General features: G+C 45.9%; 1 protein-coding gene across 2 annotated transcripts in view; it reads right to left on the bottom strand.

The window, feature by feature from the left end:
- ZCCHC7 (zinc finger CCHC-type containing 7) overlaps positions 1-16,414 on the bottom strand; it is an 88,681-nt gene extending 72,267 nt beyond the window's left edge. The window contains exons 1-3 of one of the 2 annotated variants that reach the window (XM_050329548.1): positions 16,310-16,414; positions 13,182-13,303; positions 10,750-11,470 (exon numbers count right to left, since the gene is read on the bottom strand). In XM_050329548.1, coding sequence (XP_050185505.1) covers positions 10,750-11,452 — 703 coding nt within the window. In that variant the 5' untranslated portion in view covers positions 11,453-11,470; positions 13,182-13,303; positions 16,310-16,414. The remainder of the gene's footprint in view (positions 1-10,749; positions 11,471-13,181; positions 13,304-16,309) is intronic. The other variant, XM_050329549.1, reaches the window with a different exon arrangement.
- Positions 16,415-18,938: the final 2,524 nt, after the last annotated feature.

Below are 18,938 nucleotides of genomic sequence, written 5' to 3'. Positions count from 1 at the left end.
ATACAAAATTGACTGTATTGACAGCATTCCAATTAAATAATCTCACTATATGTTTCAAACTATCATATGTGCCACCAAAAGCATTACCTATTTTCAAAAATAGACATTTCCCATTATTTGAAATTATGTCAGGGGATTACTTTGGGAATGGAGCAAAAAGGCCAAGGAGAGTAATTTCAGCTCTAAAAGGTGGAATTGTAGAGCTTTTGGCAAGGTGGGGAGAGGATATTTACTGCACTTTGGATGATATTGTAACTCTCTGGTGGTACTTAGAAGAGGTGAATAAATTTTCAATCAGAAAAAGTAGAGTGAAAAAGAGCACACTAGAGAAACACAGCAACATTTTCCCTCCTTCAGGATCAAAAGTAGGTATTGGGATGGGGTAACAAGGTTGACGACACAGAGCCCAAAACCAGCTTTTATTACTCTTTTCTTTCCCCAGGACAGATGATTCATCTTCAAGCCCAAGGATGAAGCACAGCAGTATCAAAATGAAGAGAGCAGTTATCCTGAGACCACATGTTAACAGTAAAACATATTTCCTAAGTCAGATCTTGTGACTGTACTAAAAAGACAGAAAATTTTAACTTCTCCAATATAGAACTGATATATGAGATATCAGTATTTTTTCAGCTTCAGCTTGTGCCAAAATCTACGCGAATTACTCATTATTACTTGGTACCAAAAAACCCCCAAACAGAAGTACAGTGGGAGCTTTCTGTAAAGGTAGAAGTCGTTATTACTGTCCTTTTTACAAATTGTAGTCAAACCAGGATTTTTTTGTTTCCTTTAAACTTATTTATAGTTTCTAAAATAATCATCCTATATTTTACAGAATCTCTCTCTCTCTCAAAAAAAAAAAAAAAAAAAAAAAAGGGGAGAGGCAGAATCAAACCAAAGAAGAAATAACAAATGTTACCTTAAACATGTAACATTTGAGATATATTAGAGATACTATATATGTATAAGAGTAAGGATTTTGTTGTAAACAAACATACAGGGATGAGTTTTGTTAAATAAAATTTACATGTGTGGAGCTGAAAGGCATACAGGTAGCATAACTGTTTCTGGAAAGATACAACGAAAGCTTATTTTGAAGACCTATGTTTATACTACAATTTGTGCAAATATTAAAGAAATTGCTCTATGAACTATGTGTTAACTATTAACAATCAATGTTAGTCATAACTAAAACTTAGAATTTCAAATGTGGGGCCTGATAATTATTCCTTGATGTCATTTTGATTTTCTTCATTTTTGCTTTTTTTTTTTTTCCTCAATAAGAATTGTTTGGACAGATTCTGATTTTTCACTTGTTCAGTACAGAATTGTGTCCTGTGTGGCATGTTTGATTAATAAATTAATTGAAATTAAAACAACAAAGTTAAATTTTAGAAAGCAAACAGAAAAGAACTTGCTGACTGTCTAAATTCTCCATTCAGGCTGGAAGAGAATTTTTTATGCTTCTCTTTGTCCTCGAATGAGTTGATATTTAACAGTAGTTTCCATATTTTCTTTGTGGAGGGTAAGTATAACCTTAAAAAATAAAACATATTAAACCCCACCTGCACATCCCACCTGCCAAAGTGTTCCCTTTGCATGCTTATGTTCTCAGAGAAACTACATGAAAGGGGAGTGACACCTGAATGGACTGTTCTTGCACCTGTACATTTTCTGAAGCACTGACAAGGAATTTGGGGCATATTTTCCACTTTTGTCTATTTTTTGAGCATATGTCCTCCCTGTAAGACACAAACTGGAATGGCAACATAAGAACCTGGACTGAGAAACGGTTTCAGTCTTACTAATGAAAAACAGATCAAGTATTTGCCAAACTAAAAAGAAATAAAGTTTCAATGAAGTTATCCCTAATTTTCAGTTTTTCCTACAACACTAAAATAAATTAGGACCACAAAAATTTTCTTTTCTGAAGAATTCAGTTCCTAAAGAGCCTGCTTGCTCTTTCAAAGTCCTGAACATTTCGCATTTAACAAAGCCACTCAGGATTAGTTAAGCTTTCAAATTTAAACTCCATGTGCTCCTTCTAACTATTTGACTCTACTGGAAAATTATTTTCAAATGTGCATTTCCATAAAAGGAAAACTGTTTTTCATCTTTTGTCATTCAGATATTGCACGTGTGCATGGCAAAAAAAAAAAAAAAAAAAAAAAAAAAAATCACTAAATGTGTCATAAACTTGTCGTTTGTGTTTAAAAACATAAAATCATGTCACTGACAAGTCATGAACATGTAATTTGTATTTTCCAGAATATTTTTTCAGTTGTTCTACAGAATAAGTATTTTTCTTCACTAGAAACTCATGGCTGGCCCTACAAAAGATTAACTTATATATAACTGACCAACCCCGTGTAGTGGAACATGTCACTGCCCGTGGCAGGAAGGTGGAACTGGATGGATTTTAAGGTCCCTTCTAACCCAAAGCAGTGACCACAGAGTTCCTACTGCCTCCAGACACTGTGATGGGGATTGAAGGCCCCCGGCCCCTGGAGGCAGCAGCCTTTGGGACCCCCTCACCATGTCCTGCAAGAGAAACCACAGTGAAACACAACAGACCGTGACCTTCCGCCACCACTAAATCACTCCAATTTTAGGGAAATGACAAGAAAAACGGTGTGGTTCCACCTAGCTGCTGCTCGAAGTGGGAAACAAACAAACAAAAAACCAACAAAAAAACACACATCAAACAAACAAAAAAAACCACAAAAACCCCCCACAAAAATCACAAGTGAGTGACCAAACCTTGGCTTTTAGGCTTTGTTTTTGACAGAAGAGTGTGTTTTAAAAACTTGTGTTTTCTATCTGAAAATCCAAGTCACACACACACCCCACCACGGAGGCACAGCGTGAGCAACACACACACACAGCGGAATTGCCCCTCAGCCCCAGTTGCTGACATGGATTTCTTAGAGGAATCCTCTTTTCTGCTCTTTTTACACCAAAAGAAAGTTATAATAATTAAAATTCCAATGAGGAAATCCTCCCCAGAGCATGCCCACTCAGCTTTAGTTCTAAAAGTACCTGAAGTACAGAGAAATTATGCCAACTTTGCCTGTGTCCTGGGTAGCCAGTCTGAGGGACAGCTCTGTGCCAGGCTGTCACTGGCTGAAGCCTCTGGCACAGAGTCCAGGGCTGGGAATGCTGCTGCCTCTCTCAAGCGTGTTTTGGGACACCAGAGAAATTCATGTTCAAAGCTCTCAACTTTTTCCACATCAGTTTTATTTGGCAAGATATCCCACAGGAACACAACGCAGGTGGAAATGCCAAACCTACACATACACACCTACAAATACACATACAAGCACACATGTGCCTGTCCTTACACGTGTGTGTACGTATGTTGCAGTATGCACTCATGGGGAGCGAGCCCCCACATCTCAGAGTGGCAACCAGAGCACCCCTGGCTCCGGGGGAGAGGGAGAATCCTCCGAGCTCCGCAGAGAAAGTTTTAAAAGCACGAGACACGGTTCCAGGCTCGGTGTCTTACCTTCGGGCAGCGTCACGACAGGGAGGGACATGCGGCACTGCAGCAGGGACTGTCAGCACTGGGTTGTAACACACCCGGCGCCTCACTGCCCCCGCTCCAGCAGGGTAGAGCAAACTCTGGTGTTTCACCATGCACAGAGAGTTTAAAAAGAGACCGAAAAGAGCATCTGGCAGCTTCCCCCCACCATCCTCCCCTCCCCACTGCCTAGCTGTTGAGGTTTTAAAGCAGTTGATGGAGAAAGATTCATCTTGAGGATGCCCAGCTGTTCCTAGTGCATCAGGGTTCGGAGGAAAGAATCACACAACACAACTGCCCATGCAGCACGATGCAAGAAAGCAAAGCACAGAGAAATTTGACCACTTTGAGCAAAGAGCTGCTTTGTGACTGTCACTGGAATCTGCTGTCTCCAATGGGCCCCTTCAGGCTCTCTGAGCACATTCCCCTCACCCACACTTCAAAAGTGGGCAAACAAAGGAAAAATAACCATAATGTGTAACACCTGAAGCTGTGCAAAGGCAGCAAAGGAACGCACAGAACTCACACCAAAATGGTGATAGAACACACTAAATCGGTGACAGAACATACCAAAGTGGGGACAGAACGCACCAAACAGTGACAGAACACACCTTGGCAGCTGGTTCTGTGCACGTGGTTCTCAGTAGTGTGTGTGGGACACATTAGTCTTGCTAAGGTGAGGTACATGTCACACATCCACCGCAAAACATCCAGAAATAGGCAGAGAGCTTTTATTCTTTCCCCACTGCTAACAATGTCATTGCCTCAAGAGACATATTCTAGATAGCTGGGATTGTCACACTGAGAGTGAAATCAGAAACGAGTCAGAGGCTAAAGCAAAAACTTTAGTGGAAAAACAGTCAAACAGCACCATGGGTGGAGAGCAAGCAGAGGCTGAGCCTGGCAAGTAGGAAACCTTCCCTCTGCTAAAAATTTTCATGTAAAAAGAAACGGCTTAAAGCTAAAAGTCCCACGGCTAGAAAAACTGCCATGCTGGAGGGAAACACTGTGGTGAACTGAACACCCTCAGCAAAAGAGCAGGGGTGTGTATCCACACACGGGATGTGCAGCTATACAGTCCAGCGTCTTCCCTGCAATCACAATTCTCCCCTGGAAATTGCCACTAGAGGAGGTCATTCCGCGTGAGATACAGTCATGGAAAGCACACAACGCTCAACAGTTACAAATAGTTACAAACAGTTACAATCAGAATACCAATTATATACATCAACAGAGTCTACAGACCACAGCCCTCACCCCAGGGCTTGCCAGCCCGTGTCAGACGTATGTATACCTGCACAGGTGCTGCTGCTTCTGCATCTCCTCCAGATTTAACGTGAGTGACCATACACCCCTACCACAGGATTAGTGTCACTGTGGTCGTGCCACAGGGTCAGGTTTCTGTCCCACTCAGTACACAACTACACCTGGAAGCTCACCTCAGACTTACTTTTCCCCTTTTAAACCCCCAAGACCTTTGTCTCCAGTATACTCTCTACTGCATTTTTTAATTGCTTAAACACTTTGAACTTCTCCTTAGGAAGGATTAAATCAGTTTCTCACTAGTGTTCAAAAAATCAATTGCAGTATGAGAGTTTGTAACCATCTGTAAGAAATCCAAGGAAACAGGGACAAGGAAGAAAGATCAAACTGATAACAGGAGTGAGGGGAGGAAAAAATCCCCTTTTAACAATCAACAGAACAGAAGGAAAAAAAAAGAGACAAAAAAGTGAAAAAGTCACACAGAATGTATGACCACGTAAGCATGGGCACTCTTGTGGAAAACCTAGTCAGCAATCCTAAGCCAGGGGGAATTTAAATGAGAGCCCAAATCTACAATAGGGATGGATACAAGGGCCTGCTCAGGTTGCAGGTGTGCTCAGTCTCAATCTCTTCAGATTTGCAAAGGAACTTTATTAGTTTTATTAATTTTTTTCTTAAATAATCAAGAGATTTGAGTGTATCCACACTACATGGTGAAGAAGATTAAGATTTTTTCTTTAATCAAAATATCCATATGCATGTGCTCTATCTTCCAAGGGGTAGGTGGATTCCTACTGCTCATTCCTGCTTCAGGGTGTGTTCTGCTGCAGGAACTCATGCACAAACCACTCCTACCACATTTCCATGACGGCAGGGTTCCAGCTAAGACTAGCGAGAAGAAAACTCACCAAATCACAGGAAAACCCCCAAATCACAGTGCTCAGCAGAGTGCAGTTCTGGGGGACAGGAGCCCATACAGGGATTCAGCAGCTCATTCACATACACACAAAAATTGGACTGCTTCATATGCAGCAGTGTGACCTGGCACCACTCTGTCTGTCTGTCTGTCTGTCCATCTATCCCTCTGACAGAGACCGAGGCCCAGCCCCATGGGCCTGGCTGTGCTGGGGAGCAGAGATGAGAGCGGGAGCTCTGTGCCGGTGTGGGATGGGTATAGCCTGGTCAGCACACCAAGGGTCATCAGCTCCTACCATCCTCTGGAAGCCTTTCCGTCCCCAGCCTCACTGAGGCAATGGATGGCACACTTTCACATGCACAGCTGACCAGCCCATGTGAACACAGTTACAGCACAGGTTGCTTCCAAAAAACCCACTGATTTTACTAAGACAGCCTTCCTGTGTGCTTTTCCATCAGCTGGCTCCTGGGGCTGCCTGGTGCCCACATTGGGTCCCCCCTAGAGATGATGCCATGCTCCAAGTAGTGTCACATGGGCCTGAGGCCACCCCTTGAACGGGGACACGGCCATGGTGACTGCGTGTGGCCTCTGGAGCAGCGGCCTGTGACAGTCAGCCAAGACACCACAAAGCTGATGGGGCATAAACCCCTCCTTTTGGAGCTTTGTTGACACTGAAACTGTACACAGACCACACCAGAAAGTCCTGCTGCTTTTAAGAAATGCAGCAAACACTATTAGGTATTAATAACAAAAACATTTTGATTGTTTAACTGATTGTCACAAAGAAATCTTTTTACTTCTGAAAGCAACTTTGGCTGAGACTGTATCCACCAATTCCACAACTTGGGCATCCAACAACCAGAGGGAAGTGTGGCTCTTCACAGAGCTCTTCTGTAGCCTCAATAATTTCTTGTAGACATTTTTGTAGGAAAAAGTAAGTTGTTGCTACAAATCACAAGACTGTATTGCACAAAAGTCACATTCAAAACCAGCTGTCATGGGAAAGTTAAAGATGAAAGGCACAATTCCCCTGTATTTTTTTGTCATTTTAGAAATAAGCTTACATCTTTTCACTGTTTAAAAATACACTGAGGGATTTGAATAACAGCACAGAGAGAAAAGAAATACAGATGTGCGTCAGATTTTTTAATGGTTTCTACAGTGTCATGCAGAGTTAAGATGAAATTAAGAAGTCATTTAAAACACTGATAGTGCACAAAGGGCACTTCTTTTTTGATAGAAATAAAAAAATAAACCAAATTTGTCAGAGACCGCTATTTTCATTCTGACTCCAGAAGCTGTGGTTACTGTTGCTGAACAGAGAACTCCTTCCTACGTGATTTTTCAGGGAAGAAGTAGAAACAAAATGCATTCAAGTTAATTTTTTTTTTTTTTCACTTTAGGCATGTTTTCATGGTTTTATTCACTAAATTTTCAAATATACTTCTTTTTTTTTTTTTTTTTCTTTTTCATTTTGCAGGTGTACATTGGATTTAAAAACAGTCACACACCATAAATCTGCCAAGGCCAGAATGGAATCACACTCACCCCTGGTCCCTGAGGAAGGGGCCAAGTGGGCAAAGGATAAAACAGGGAGAAGACAAGTTGTTTTTTGTACACCTTAGTAGCTGGACATCAATGTTGCAGCTCTGAAAACTGTCTTTCCAAAAAAAAAAAAAGAAGTAGAGATTAGGATTGCAGCTATTTGTGGGGGAAGAAATATGTTAAAAGGAAGGTTTTAATGATGAAATGGATGAAAGACTTCCAGCTACAGGAGATTAACATTCTTATCTTATAAACTCTTACTGCAAAGCGGAAGGAAGGGGTGGGGGGAAGAGCCCTCCTCCAAAGACCTGGAAACTCTCCGTCACTGAAAATTAATTATCTGCATTTAGTGCACAGCACAGTTTGTCATGATTTTCTTTGCACACTTTCTTCTGAACTTAAACTTAAAAAAAAGAGAGGTAAATAATACCAAAGATCTAGATCTGCTGAATTACCCATTTTTGAAACAGCATGTGAAACTGACAGGACCCTTTAACTAGAGCAACCAGCAGCATTGTCCCACACTTTTCTGAAAGCCACACCAGGAAGCCCACCGGCAGCCAGGTGGAAACAAACTGGTACCTGCCTTTTGGCAGAGAAATCACGTTTTTCACAGAAATACAGGCACAAATACTCTGTGGTTTAGTGTGGTATTAGACAAGCAAAAATAACATGTGGAAGGCACCTAGAGCCACAGGGAAGCAGGTCAGAGAGGTGAAGGAAGGCTCACATCTCTGTATGGAACACTGGTGCTCATGGCTGTAATCCTCAGGATGGCAGCTGAGGACCAAAGAGTGAACTTTGATCTGCCATAAGGGCCTAGAGCTCATGTCCCATGGCAAGGGGACATCTTCCATCACAGTAGACACTGGTGACTGGAGCTGGAAAGCTGTGTGAGGAAAAGACTCTCTGTGTACCGGAGACATCAAGACAGTATTATCTGTTTACAGTGAATATTAAAAATAATAAGGCTGTCAGACAAGAGCAGGTCAGGTAAATGAGGAGTAGAGGAGTGAACAGAATAAGGAGGTATACTCAATTCCTTTCCTTGAAAAGTTGTTTTGGACTCCAGTGGAAAATCAGCATCTCTATTCAGGAACTCAGACATGAAAACAGACTCATCAAAAAACTGACACAACCAGCTGCTTTCAGGGTCAGAGAACTGTCCACGTTTTGGTTCCCTTTTTCACAGGAAGTAAACTGGACACTGGACATGCCATGACACTGTTATGGGAGGTCTGTCACGTGTACAGTCACAGGAAGTTCCGGGGGAGAAAAGAAAGGCAGGGCCTCACCAGTCCCTATACATTACAACCACCCCTACTGATACCACAGGCTCAAAAATCATAATTTACATAATTTGTCATCACCAAAACACCTGATCTCATTCTTTAGAAACCCTGAAAATAGAACTGTGTATGTCTCAAAACAATTTAAATGAATTAGCAGAGAATATTTTGAGAGGATAGTTTGCCCACACACGTATTTTTAAAATGCATTTCTTTGAACATTAAATTTTTATGTTCATGTTTCAGCAAAGCAGTCATTTATAGAATCACAGAATCCCTGAATGGGAAGGGACCTTAAAGATCATCTCATTCCAAGCCCCTGCCGTTGGCAGGGACATCTTCCACAAGACCAGTTATATAATACAGTCTATATTATATATTATAGTCTATAGAAAGGGAGATACAGTGCTGCACAACCTCAATAAATAATTTAGAGTTACTGTACATTAGGAAGATTTATGGCTTTTCTTCTCTACAGCTATTTTGATGCTCTTTTGGCTTTTCATTACACATACATATATAAAACACAATTTATTCTAAGCCTATGTCTTTGCACTTTCATCACTGTATGTATTAGAAAAAGAGCAGCTGAACCAAACTTCCACACACGGGAGCTACCTGAATCCCATCCACCAGAATCTAGGAGGGGTTTGGAAAGGGTTCTGGCCTAGCGTTGAAAATAAAAACCAGAATAGGAAAAGAGTGGGCGCATTTATGAGCCTCGTGTGGCTGCCTTTGTCTTCTCGCTCAAACACCTTAAAAATTGTTTACATTACCTACAGAACCAATAGGTTCTGGATAGTGTGACCCATTCATACAGCACAAGGAAATCCTGCTCCTGTTGACTACTCTGGATGTGGCTTGCTTACTGCCAACATCCATGAATAGATCTACAAATCAGAAACATTACAAGGTTTGTCATAAAAACATGATGTAAGTTAGCAAAACTATCCCCTGGTACTAACCTCCTGTGCTGTTTTTAACAGCCTCCCCTCAGTGAGCACTGGCACACCCACAAGGAAATTCTTAGAAACTGCATTTTAAAGATTTATAGAGAAGAAAAAACTACATAAATTTCAAGCACAGTGTGGCTGCCAGGGGTTCTGGCATGGTGATCGAATGCACATCAGTGTGCTTAGCTATGTAAAAACTTACACAGCTCTAGCAGAAGTTTATCACACATTTATGACCCTGAAACATGTGTTTCACCCGAAAAGAAGGCAAAGACCATTCCTCAACTCTCTCCTCTCAAACAGCTCAGCAGCAGTACATGAACAGCAGCACTGATTAAGACACCCCAACAAAAAACTCCACTGGTGTCAGCACTGCAAAACTTTCCATTTCACTCAAAACTGCCTCACTTACGTGTGCACTAAGTAAAATTATGAAGTGTTTTTTTTTAAAACTTTTTTTAAAGTAGGGTCTACTTTACTTTATGAATAAACTTTCATTTCTTTCTCCAGCCTCTGATTGGGTCATGGTTGTCCTCCAGGAAACCGGTGGGCCAGAGAAAATGCTGTTGATCATCTAACAGAGTTTTCAGTTGCAAGTGACATGGTGGGTATCACACTGCATGGTTGTTACAAACACAACACCTACACTCTGTCACACTGACACGTTCACTGACTTTCTTCACCATAATGTGGAAGAGAATTTTGTAAACCACCAAAATGTAAGAGGTTAGTCTAGTGGCTGGGGAGGGATCTCTCTGAATTATTTAGCTTAGAATCCACATAAGAAATGAGAGTCAATTTCAGATCAACAGCCCAAACTACCGGACTCCTGAGGGGGCAGTGACTTGCTGAATTCAAGCAGGGGGAACACTCAGATCTCCCTCTGCCCCTTGCCCCCTCTTGTTACCACTCATCCCTGTCCCAAGTTGCAAGGTCACTGGTCTAGCACACATGAATTATACACTCCTAGAGATACAAAATACACTGGGAAGTTGTAAAGTTCACAATACAAGCCACTCTGATATCACTTCTAAATTTCTACCAGCAAAAATGCTGTCTTTCATATGTCTTGCTGCTGAAATAAAGGTATTGAAATGGTACAAATAATGGCCATTTCATTCACCACAGCATTGCGTCCATCATCACATACTTGCTTTCTGTTTATCTTTCTTTTCAAACACTGACATCAGGATCGTTGCAGAGAAATCTTCCCTCACAAGAACAGACAACAGAAGAACAAATAAGCCAGAAAAAAGCACTAACCTTCGCTGACAGGAGTGGCGCAGCCTTCAAGGTTCAAAATGATGTCTCCATCCCTGTCATCTGCACCCGCTCCCAAAAGCATCCAGCTCTCGACGTTATCACTGTCAGAGATCAAGCTCGTCTCCTCTGAGCTGTCGTCTATTACCAACACCTCGTGGATGGCCTCAGCTCCAGTAGAACGGATTGGGCTAGGCCTCCCAGTAGTGCTTTTCTTCTGCCTTGGCATGCCTGCACCTGATCCAGGGGGACAAAGGGCATTATAGCCAGTAGCTTTGGTGTGACTTGGTGTGGAGGATACAGGGTGGATGTGTGTTTTTTCTTGAGCTGAAAGGCTTCTTGACCTCTTTGCTTTGCTTTTGTAGATGCTGACTTCATCTGGTGTGTCAGATAGGACAATGATCTCAGAATCATCTGAAAGCTGAGCACCACCATTAGTGAATTCTTCATCCTGACAAGAAACAGGTTTCTTGTTTTCATCCTGTTTCTCAGTTAGAACTGAACTATGACCCATGACTTCTGCAACATCAGCTTCTTTGTCAACTTCCAGCATGCTGATTTCTCCAAGATTCTGGGAATAGTGGATCTGGCTATAGAGATGAAACTCCACCTCACTGTCAACACTCTGCTCACTGGATGACTCCTCGTTATAAAGTTCATCTTCGTACACTTCAGAATCCTCAGCATCGTCATATCCAGTGAACATTCTGGAAAGAGTCTGTGTCTACAAAAAGACAAAAGGTTCTGTCAGAGTGGTCATATGCCCAAAACAATCCTTCAAATGATACCTCTGGTCTACCTGGAATTGCTTGGGTGAGTGATAGAGCTCTGTGCACAGCACATCATACTGAGCAGATTGAACAGCAATCTGTGCTCAAATCCATAACAGCAAAGGCTACTTCAGGGTGCATTTGCTTAACTGTTCTTACTACTTCAGCTCAACTACTCTGGCTTCTGCATGTGGCATTTAACGTGCTCTGTGCTCCCACGTAAGGGAGATCATCCCCACGCTCACAGGGCCACACCTGGAGTGCTGTGTGCGGCTTGGGTTCTCCAACACAAACAGATGTACTGGAGTGAGTGTGGCAAAGGGCCACTAAGATGATTAAGGGATTGGAGCATCTGTTGTGAAAGGCCAGGCTGAGAGACTTGGGACCACTCCTCCTCAGGAAGAGGAGGTTCAGGGGGATCTATCCATGCTCACAAACACCTGGGGCAGGACGAGCAAACATGACAGAGCCAGGCTCTCCCAAGTAGCATCTGGCAACAAGATAAGAGGCAATAGACACAAAATAAGAAAATACAGGGAATTTCACTTCAACCTAACTATGTTGCCTAGAAAAGCTGCGGAGCCTCCATCCTCAAGAATGTTCAGACTTCAGCAGGACACAGCCCTGAGAAAACTGGTCCATGTCACCCTGCTTTGAGTGAGAGGGCTGAAAATGTCAGAAGCTCCTTCCTACCTCAGCTATCCGGTAGTCCCGGCCCAAGGGCGACACTATACTGAGCTCATTATCTGCTTTCTGTCAAGGAAGACAGGCCATACAGAGACTAAAGTCACTCTGCCTCATTCTGAGAATATCTCACTGCATGTACATGACCACATGATGCACAAAGCAGAGAAAACACTTCCTCTGAAAAGTCTGTCTGTATTTCTGTGTTACAGTTACTCCCAGGGAAAACAACAAGCTTTTTTCAGACATGAAAACTGTCAGATTTCAGTTTTTTGGCTGTGGAAGAAAGTTCCATGGTAATGTTTACATACACATACTCATATGCATGTACAAAAATTCAGATTTGTGAGCTTTGTACAGAAGTAATTTCTGTGATGAATCCAAAGGCTCTTTTTGTGAAGGCTCTGCCTTTCTCACCCAGGTTCCTAGGTAAATACAGCACCCAATATGCTAAAGAAAACAAGAAAGAATGAATTGATAATAGATGCAATAAACCAACTACATAGAACTACTTAGCTTTGGAGGCTGTAGATAGCAAGAAAAAGTTAAACACTGGTCATCTGAACGGTTGTAGTAAATAAATAGACAGAAAAGCATCTGACAAACTAAATGAAGCCCAGAAACTTCAATATGTTTCTCAGCTTCACATGGGGTCACCTTTTCAAAAAGGTCACCCATGGGGCGAGAATAAAGCTCCAATCAAGCATATTCATAAGATTAACCTGTGGTTATGGGGTATGAGAAAAGAGACTTATGGTAATATAAGAAATTAACTATTTTTAGTGATATTCAAAAAGCCAACTGAATACAAGCACTGCTTCCTTCCCCCTGTCACCCAGTAGATACAGTCAGTAAGTGGGGACCATTGCTGAAAGTATGCAGCTGGACAAGACTGATGGCTCTCAAGCACCTGAGGAGATGACTCACAGACACTACACAGCACAGACAACAGCATGGAAAGGCAGCAAGCACTACACTCACTTTGATCTATCCTCCCCAGAAGCTCAGGTCAAACAATGGCTTCTCCTGCTCCTCCTCTCAGGTCCACACGTGACTGGGATGATGAAGGGCTCTTCCTCTTGCTCAGCATGTACAGCAGGCCACTGGGAAACAAGAAACATCCAATGTCAGGACTGCAACATGGTATGAAGGCACTCAGTTCCACTGCTCATCATCCTCACACTCAGGCTGCAGCCATTCTCCACCTCTTTAGGAGTGAGAAACAGCCGTGTCAGGGACCTGGCATCAGACACAGACAGCCTCTAGGAAAGGGAAGAGGAGCTCAACAGACAAAGTTGTGCTGTTTTGCAGATTGTCAGGGTGAAGCAGTCTCTTACTGGCTTCATATTGATATCCAGAGAAAGACCTGACTGGAACTCAGATTTCCTTTTGCCAGTCAAAGACCGGGCAATTATCTCTTTCCACAGAAATGTTTTGACTGGAAAAGACCCTAAGGTCATTGAGTCCCACCATGGCCCCAGCCACAATCACAACTGAACCATGTCCCTAAGTGCCACATCTATCTCCCTACCAACTGGACTATCACAAAGACACCCCTCATGTCTAAGTGTGAAAGTCACATAAAAAATATTAGTCCTGCAAAGTCTTACCTGATTTGATAGGTAAGACAGGCTGCAGGGAGAGCAACAACACACTGACACATCCTACTTTAAGTGTATGTGCCTTACTTTAAAAAAACACCCCCAAACTTCAAACCACTGGCCACAGGAGAATCCAATGCCTTCATCAAGAGGAATTCCACTCCCACCTGAATCCAGAGCACAACCTTCCTCAAAAGCACTTGACTGCCTTAGTGGTAGCCCCTAAGTAAGGACACTTCAGGTAAAAGGCTAATGATGTTAAAATTAAAAACTCAGAGACATCTGAATTCCTTTTAACCATTTCCAAACAAAACTGCCAATGGCTGCAGTTGGCAATGGCAGGAATCTTTTTCAAACCCTGCTTGCCAGCACTTTTTGTCTGGCCCATTAAGAACCTGACATCCTGCACTTGATGCAGCAGCAGGAGCTGGCAGCAGCACCAGGCAGTTGGAAGGGAGGTGCTGTTGGAGCCTCGAGGCAGGGAGGAACACCACAAACAAGTTAATGAGAACATCCACGGCAGTTTTCCAGCTTCGTGCAGGCAGTGACTCCCTCAGTCAAAATCCCAAAGGCAGTTTGGACACTAAGGTGTCCTATACCTGCAGAAAGGCTTTGCAGTAAGATGCCCAGGGCAGCCCTACCCATGTCATTCTTGTACACATTCCTCAACTCTCCCTGCCAAGCCCTCGTTTCCTCTGCTTAATTATAGTACTTCTACTGCTTTTCCTCAACTCCTAACACCTTTCAGAGCTCATTGTGCTTAACTTCAAATACTGATATATCTTAAAAACCTCAAACAAAAACCAAAATACAAAGATTATTTTTTCTTCCATTGCATGTGACTTTTCAGACAAGTGTACCACTCCCATCACAAATCATCAGTGAATTCTTATTCTCTGCTTGATCTCTGCAGTCAAGCCTAACACTTTATGACAAAGGCTGTGTTGCAAGTAGAACAGCAAACGTGTTCTCTTCCACCTTGGGAGGCAAAGACAAAACACATCCATATTGTCAGGTTGTTACAGATAGGAACAACAAAACGGGAAAGAGAGCTCTTCCAAGGAAATTGCCACAATATCTATCAGAACACAGGGTCAGATATCAGAAGGGCAGGAGTCAAACCTTTTGCCAGCTTTAAATTTAGTCGTATTTGTAATACACAAACTGCCTGTTGTTTCAGGCTTCTGAGGCACTGCAGGGGCAAAGCCAACATGAAACCGATAAAGATCTTAAATGTTCCAGGGCAAGTGAATGAAATCTTTCATTTAAGCTGCTGTAACTGCTTTTGCGCCCTCCAATGCCTGAATTTCACGAGAAAATTCTTGTTATGAAGCACATGACTGAAACAAATATCACATCTTTGCTCTTCCTGCTATCCTAGGAAGTTATGAAAATCTCAAACCTAAATGTCATTAAAAAAATACTCAAAAGTAAGTTTATTGTCAGGAAACTGCTTTTCTTCCCCTGTTCTGTTTCTGTACACATGACTTGGACCTGACTGTGCCTTGCAGGGGCAACTACACTGTTCTTGGAGCAGATGAAGAAGGCACAACCCTCCTCCACTGCCACAGGTGAGATGTGCGGCCATCAGTCACCTGTGTTTGCCTCCTGTGGAGTAGAAGAGCCCTCACAGCGGAGCACTGAAAAGTATCAGGAGGTAGGTTGGGGCCCCTGCCCTCATTTTTCATGATCTAATGGTGATTTTTAGCTAAACCATGAGAAACAACCCCCAAACCTTGTGCTGATTTACTGCATGTTTGAGGAGACGTGACTGTTCTGGACTTTCTTTAAATGCAGAGCCAACAGAGAGGAAAAGCTTTGGAAAAGAGGTCAGGGTTTTTCTAGTGACAGCTATGCCTTCAAGAGACCACAGGAATATCTCTTCCACACTTGAACGCTGGAAAACAGCAAAACATTACAAGTTTATTTCGACCCTTTCAGAACATTTTTCTCCCTTCAGCCATTTTCCAAATTGTGTTTAAGAGTAACAGAGATTTGCTTTTCCTTGGATCCTAAGGCCGGACTTGGTCTGGTGGGCGGGACAAATCAGGCATGGAGATCCCGAGGAAAGGGCATGGAGATTGCGGGGGAAGGGGATGCACTCTCGAGCACCGGCAGCGGCCGAGGGAGGATGCGGGGCGCCGATAGGGGCACACGGGTGTACCGGCCCCCTCCTTCGGAGCTCCGGGCTGCTCGGAACTGGGGCTCGTTTCCGGGGCTTACGGAAGGACCGCGACACGCCGGAGCCACCGGGACACGCCGCCGCCGGAGATACACGGACACCGTGGCCAGGCAGAGGCTGCCTGGCCGGCCCGGACCGCCGGGAAGGGCCTAAGCTGAGGCCGCCGAGCGAAGGGAGGCCTCGGGGCCGGGGCCTCGGGGAGCGGGGCCCACGGGGACGAACCGGGGACCGGGCAGTGGCGGGGCCAGCGTGACGGTGCTCACTGCCGGGTACCGGCACTCACTGACTGCCGAGACTCAGTGTCGGCAGCCGGTACTGGGACTCACCCGGTCCCGGGACTGCCGGGACTCCCTCGCTCGGTGCCGATGCCGGGACTCACCCGGGACCAATTCCCTCGACTCCGACCGCGCCGGGACCCGCCGAGCAGCAAGTGGCCGCGAGTCATGGCCCGCTCTCCGGCCACGTGCGTCCGGGCCCCCGCCCAGGTGCCTCCGACCTCCCGCCCCCGCCGCGCCTCGGCCCTGCCCACACGGCTCCTCGGCCCCGCCCCCTGCGCTGCGGCGCCCGCCCGCGTGAAGCTCTCGGCCCCCGCCCACACGGCCTCGGCTCCGCCCACACGGCCCTCGGCCCCGCTCCACGGCCTCTGCCGGCCCCGCCCACACGGCCCTCGGCCCCCGCCCAGGCGGGAGCCCGGCTGTGGGGAGAGTGTGCTGGGGATCGGGTGAGAGGGAGTGCAGTTTGGGGACAGTGTGCTGGGGATCAGGTGAGGGGGTGCAGTTTGGGGACAGTGTGCTGGGGATCGGGGTGAGGGGGGTGCAGTTTGGGACAGTGTGCTGGGGATCGGGTGAGGGGGGTGCAGTTTGGGGAGAGTGTGCTGGGGATCGGGTGAGGGGGTGCAGTTTGGGGACAGTGTGCTGGGGATCGGGTAAGGGGTGCAGTTTGGGGACAGTGTGCAGGGATCGGGTGAGGGGGGTGCAGTTTGGGGAGAGTGCAGGGGATCGGGTGAGGTGCAGTTTGGGAGAGCGTGCTGGGATCGGGTGAGGGGGTGCAGTTTGGGGACAGTGTGCTGGGGATCGGGTGAGGGGGGTGCAGTTTGGGGACAGTGTGCTGGGGATCGGGTGAGGGTGCAGTTTGGGGAGAGTGTGCTGGGGATCGGGTGAGGGGGGTGCAGTTTGGGGAGAGTGTGCTGGGGATCGGGTGAGGGGGTGCAGTTTGGGGAGAGTGTGCTGGGGATCGGGTGAGGGGGTGCAGTTTGGGGAGAGTGTGCTGGGGATCGGGTGAGGGGGGTGCAGTTTGGGGAGAGTGTGCAGGGGATCGGGTGAGGGGGGTGCAGTTTGGGGACAGTGTGCTGGGGATCGGGTGAGGGGGGTGCAGTTTGGGGACAGTGTCCTGGGGATCGGGTGCTCGGGAACGGCGGTTCCCAAGGGCGCTGCAGGCCTCGGGGTTTGGGCTGCGCCTCGCCCGACAGCACAGTCCAGCCGGTGCCCGGCTCCTGTGCCAGGACCGCGGCTCCGTGTGAGGCGGGGTCTGAGTCCGTGCCGTGCCGTGCACCCCAGGCAGCGTGATCCGGGAGCAGACGGAGTGGGAAGGGACCTTACAACCCTTCCAGCGCCACCCCCCTGACGTGGGCAGGTACACCTTCCACTAGACCAAGTTCCTTCAAGCCCTGTCCAACCTGGCCTTGGACACTTTCAGGGATGGGGCAGCCACAGCCTCTCTGGGTGACATGTGCCAGGGCCTCACAGGGAAGGATTTCTTCACAATATCCCATCTAATCCCGCCCTCTGGCAGTGGGAAGCCATTTCCCCTGTCCTGTCACTCCAGGCCCTCGTCCAAAGTCCCTCTCCAGCATTTTTGGAGGCCCTTTAGGCACTGGAAGGGACTCTAATTCCCCAGGGCCTTCTCTTCTCCAGGCTGAACACCCCCAGCTCTCTCATCCTGTCTTCATAGCAGAGGTGCTCCAGCCCTGGGAGCATCATATGGACACGTGCATGCACATGCAGGTACATGCAGGCGCACACATATCATGCAGGTCCTGGCTGGACTCTGTATCCAGCAGTTGTGAGTGCCCCGCTGTCCCCAGTGGCCCTGTGCAGACATGTCTGCACCCAGTGGGTCCAACCCCACTGTCTCTGTGAGCTCCCAGAGGTCCTAGTCTCTCCAGTATACAGCACTCTGATGCTGCGAACCACCTTTACAGTCAGTGGTGACTGCCCTTGTTGGCATGTGCCTGCACAGCAGGGACGCACTGCCTCCCTTCAGGTGCTGCCCCTCCACACACAGCTTCTCTATTCAGCTCTGGGACCTCCATGTAAATATGTGCCTGCATCAGAAAGGGCCCCTCACCCAGGCAAACAGACATCTTATTTAATATTGACAAATGGTGTCATATCGGGGTGTGCAGGGTGTGCTTCTGCTTTTGTGAGCATAACAGGTGGAATGAGCTGCAGCAGGTAGCAGCACAGTCAATAAGAGCCTCCAAGGAGCAGGAGAGGTGAGTAGGGACAAGTGAGTGGATGCAGGGAGCTGCTCCGTTCTGCATCTAGGTCCACTGCTTCTGGGATAGCAGTGTTCCTGATCTCCCTGCAGCTGCAGAGCTGCCCCTCTGTTCTGCCCTGCTCCCCTGAGGCTGGTGGGGCTGCCTGTGCAGACAAACACATGTGCGCTGCCATGTCTGCTGAGCCCAGAACTTTCATTTTCCATTTAATTTTTTGTAGGTATTTCAGACTTTGGGGGTTTCCTTAATGCAGTGCTAGTACTCTATTTTCAACATTACTGGCATGTAATTACAGCCTGTGATCTGCCTCTGGGAACACTAGCACAGGCGTGTGTGTGTGGGCTGAAAAAGTGCCTCTTGAAAGGTGAAATGATGTGTTTCTCTGATCCTCTAGGCTCTGGGTCCAGAAGGAAGTGAACAAAACTGACCAACAAGAAGAAAGAATTTATCTTCTAGCA

Source organism: Myiozetetes cayanensis, unplaced genomic scaffold (genome assembly GCF_022539395.1).
Source record: "Myiozetetes cayanensis isolate MyiCay16 unplaced genomic scaffold, myiCay2020 scf4, whole genome shotgun sequence".
Taxonomy (NCBI): Eukaryota; Metazoa; Chordata; class Aves; order Passeriformes; family Tyrannidae; genus Myiozetetes; species Myiozetetes cayanensis.
Note: the sequence above shows the minus strand (reverse complement) of the source record. Positions and strands in the feature narration are given on the sequence as shown.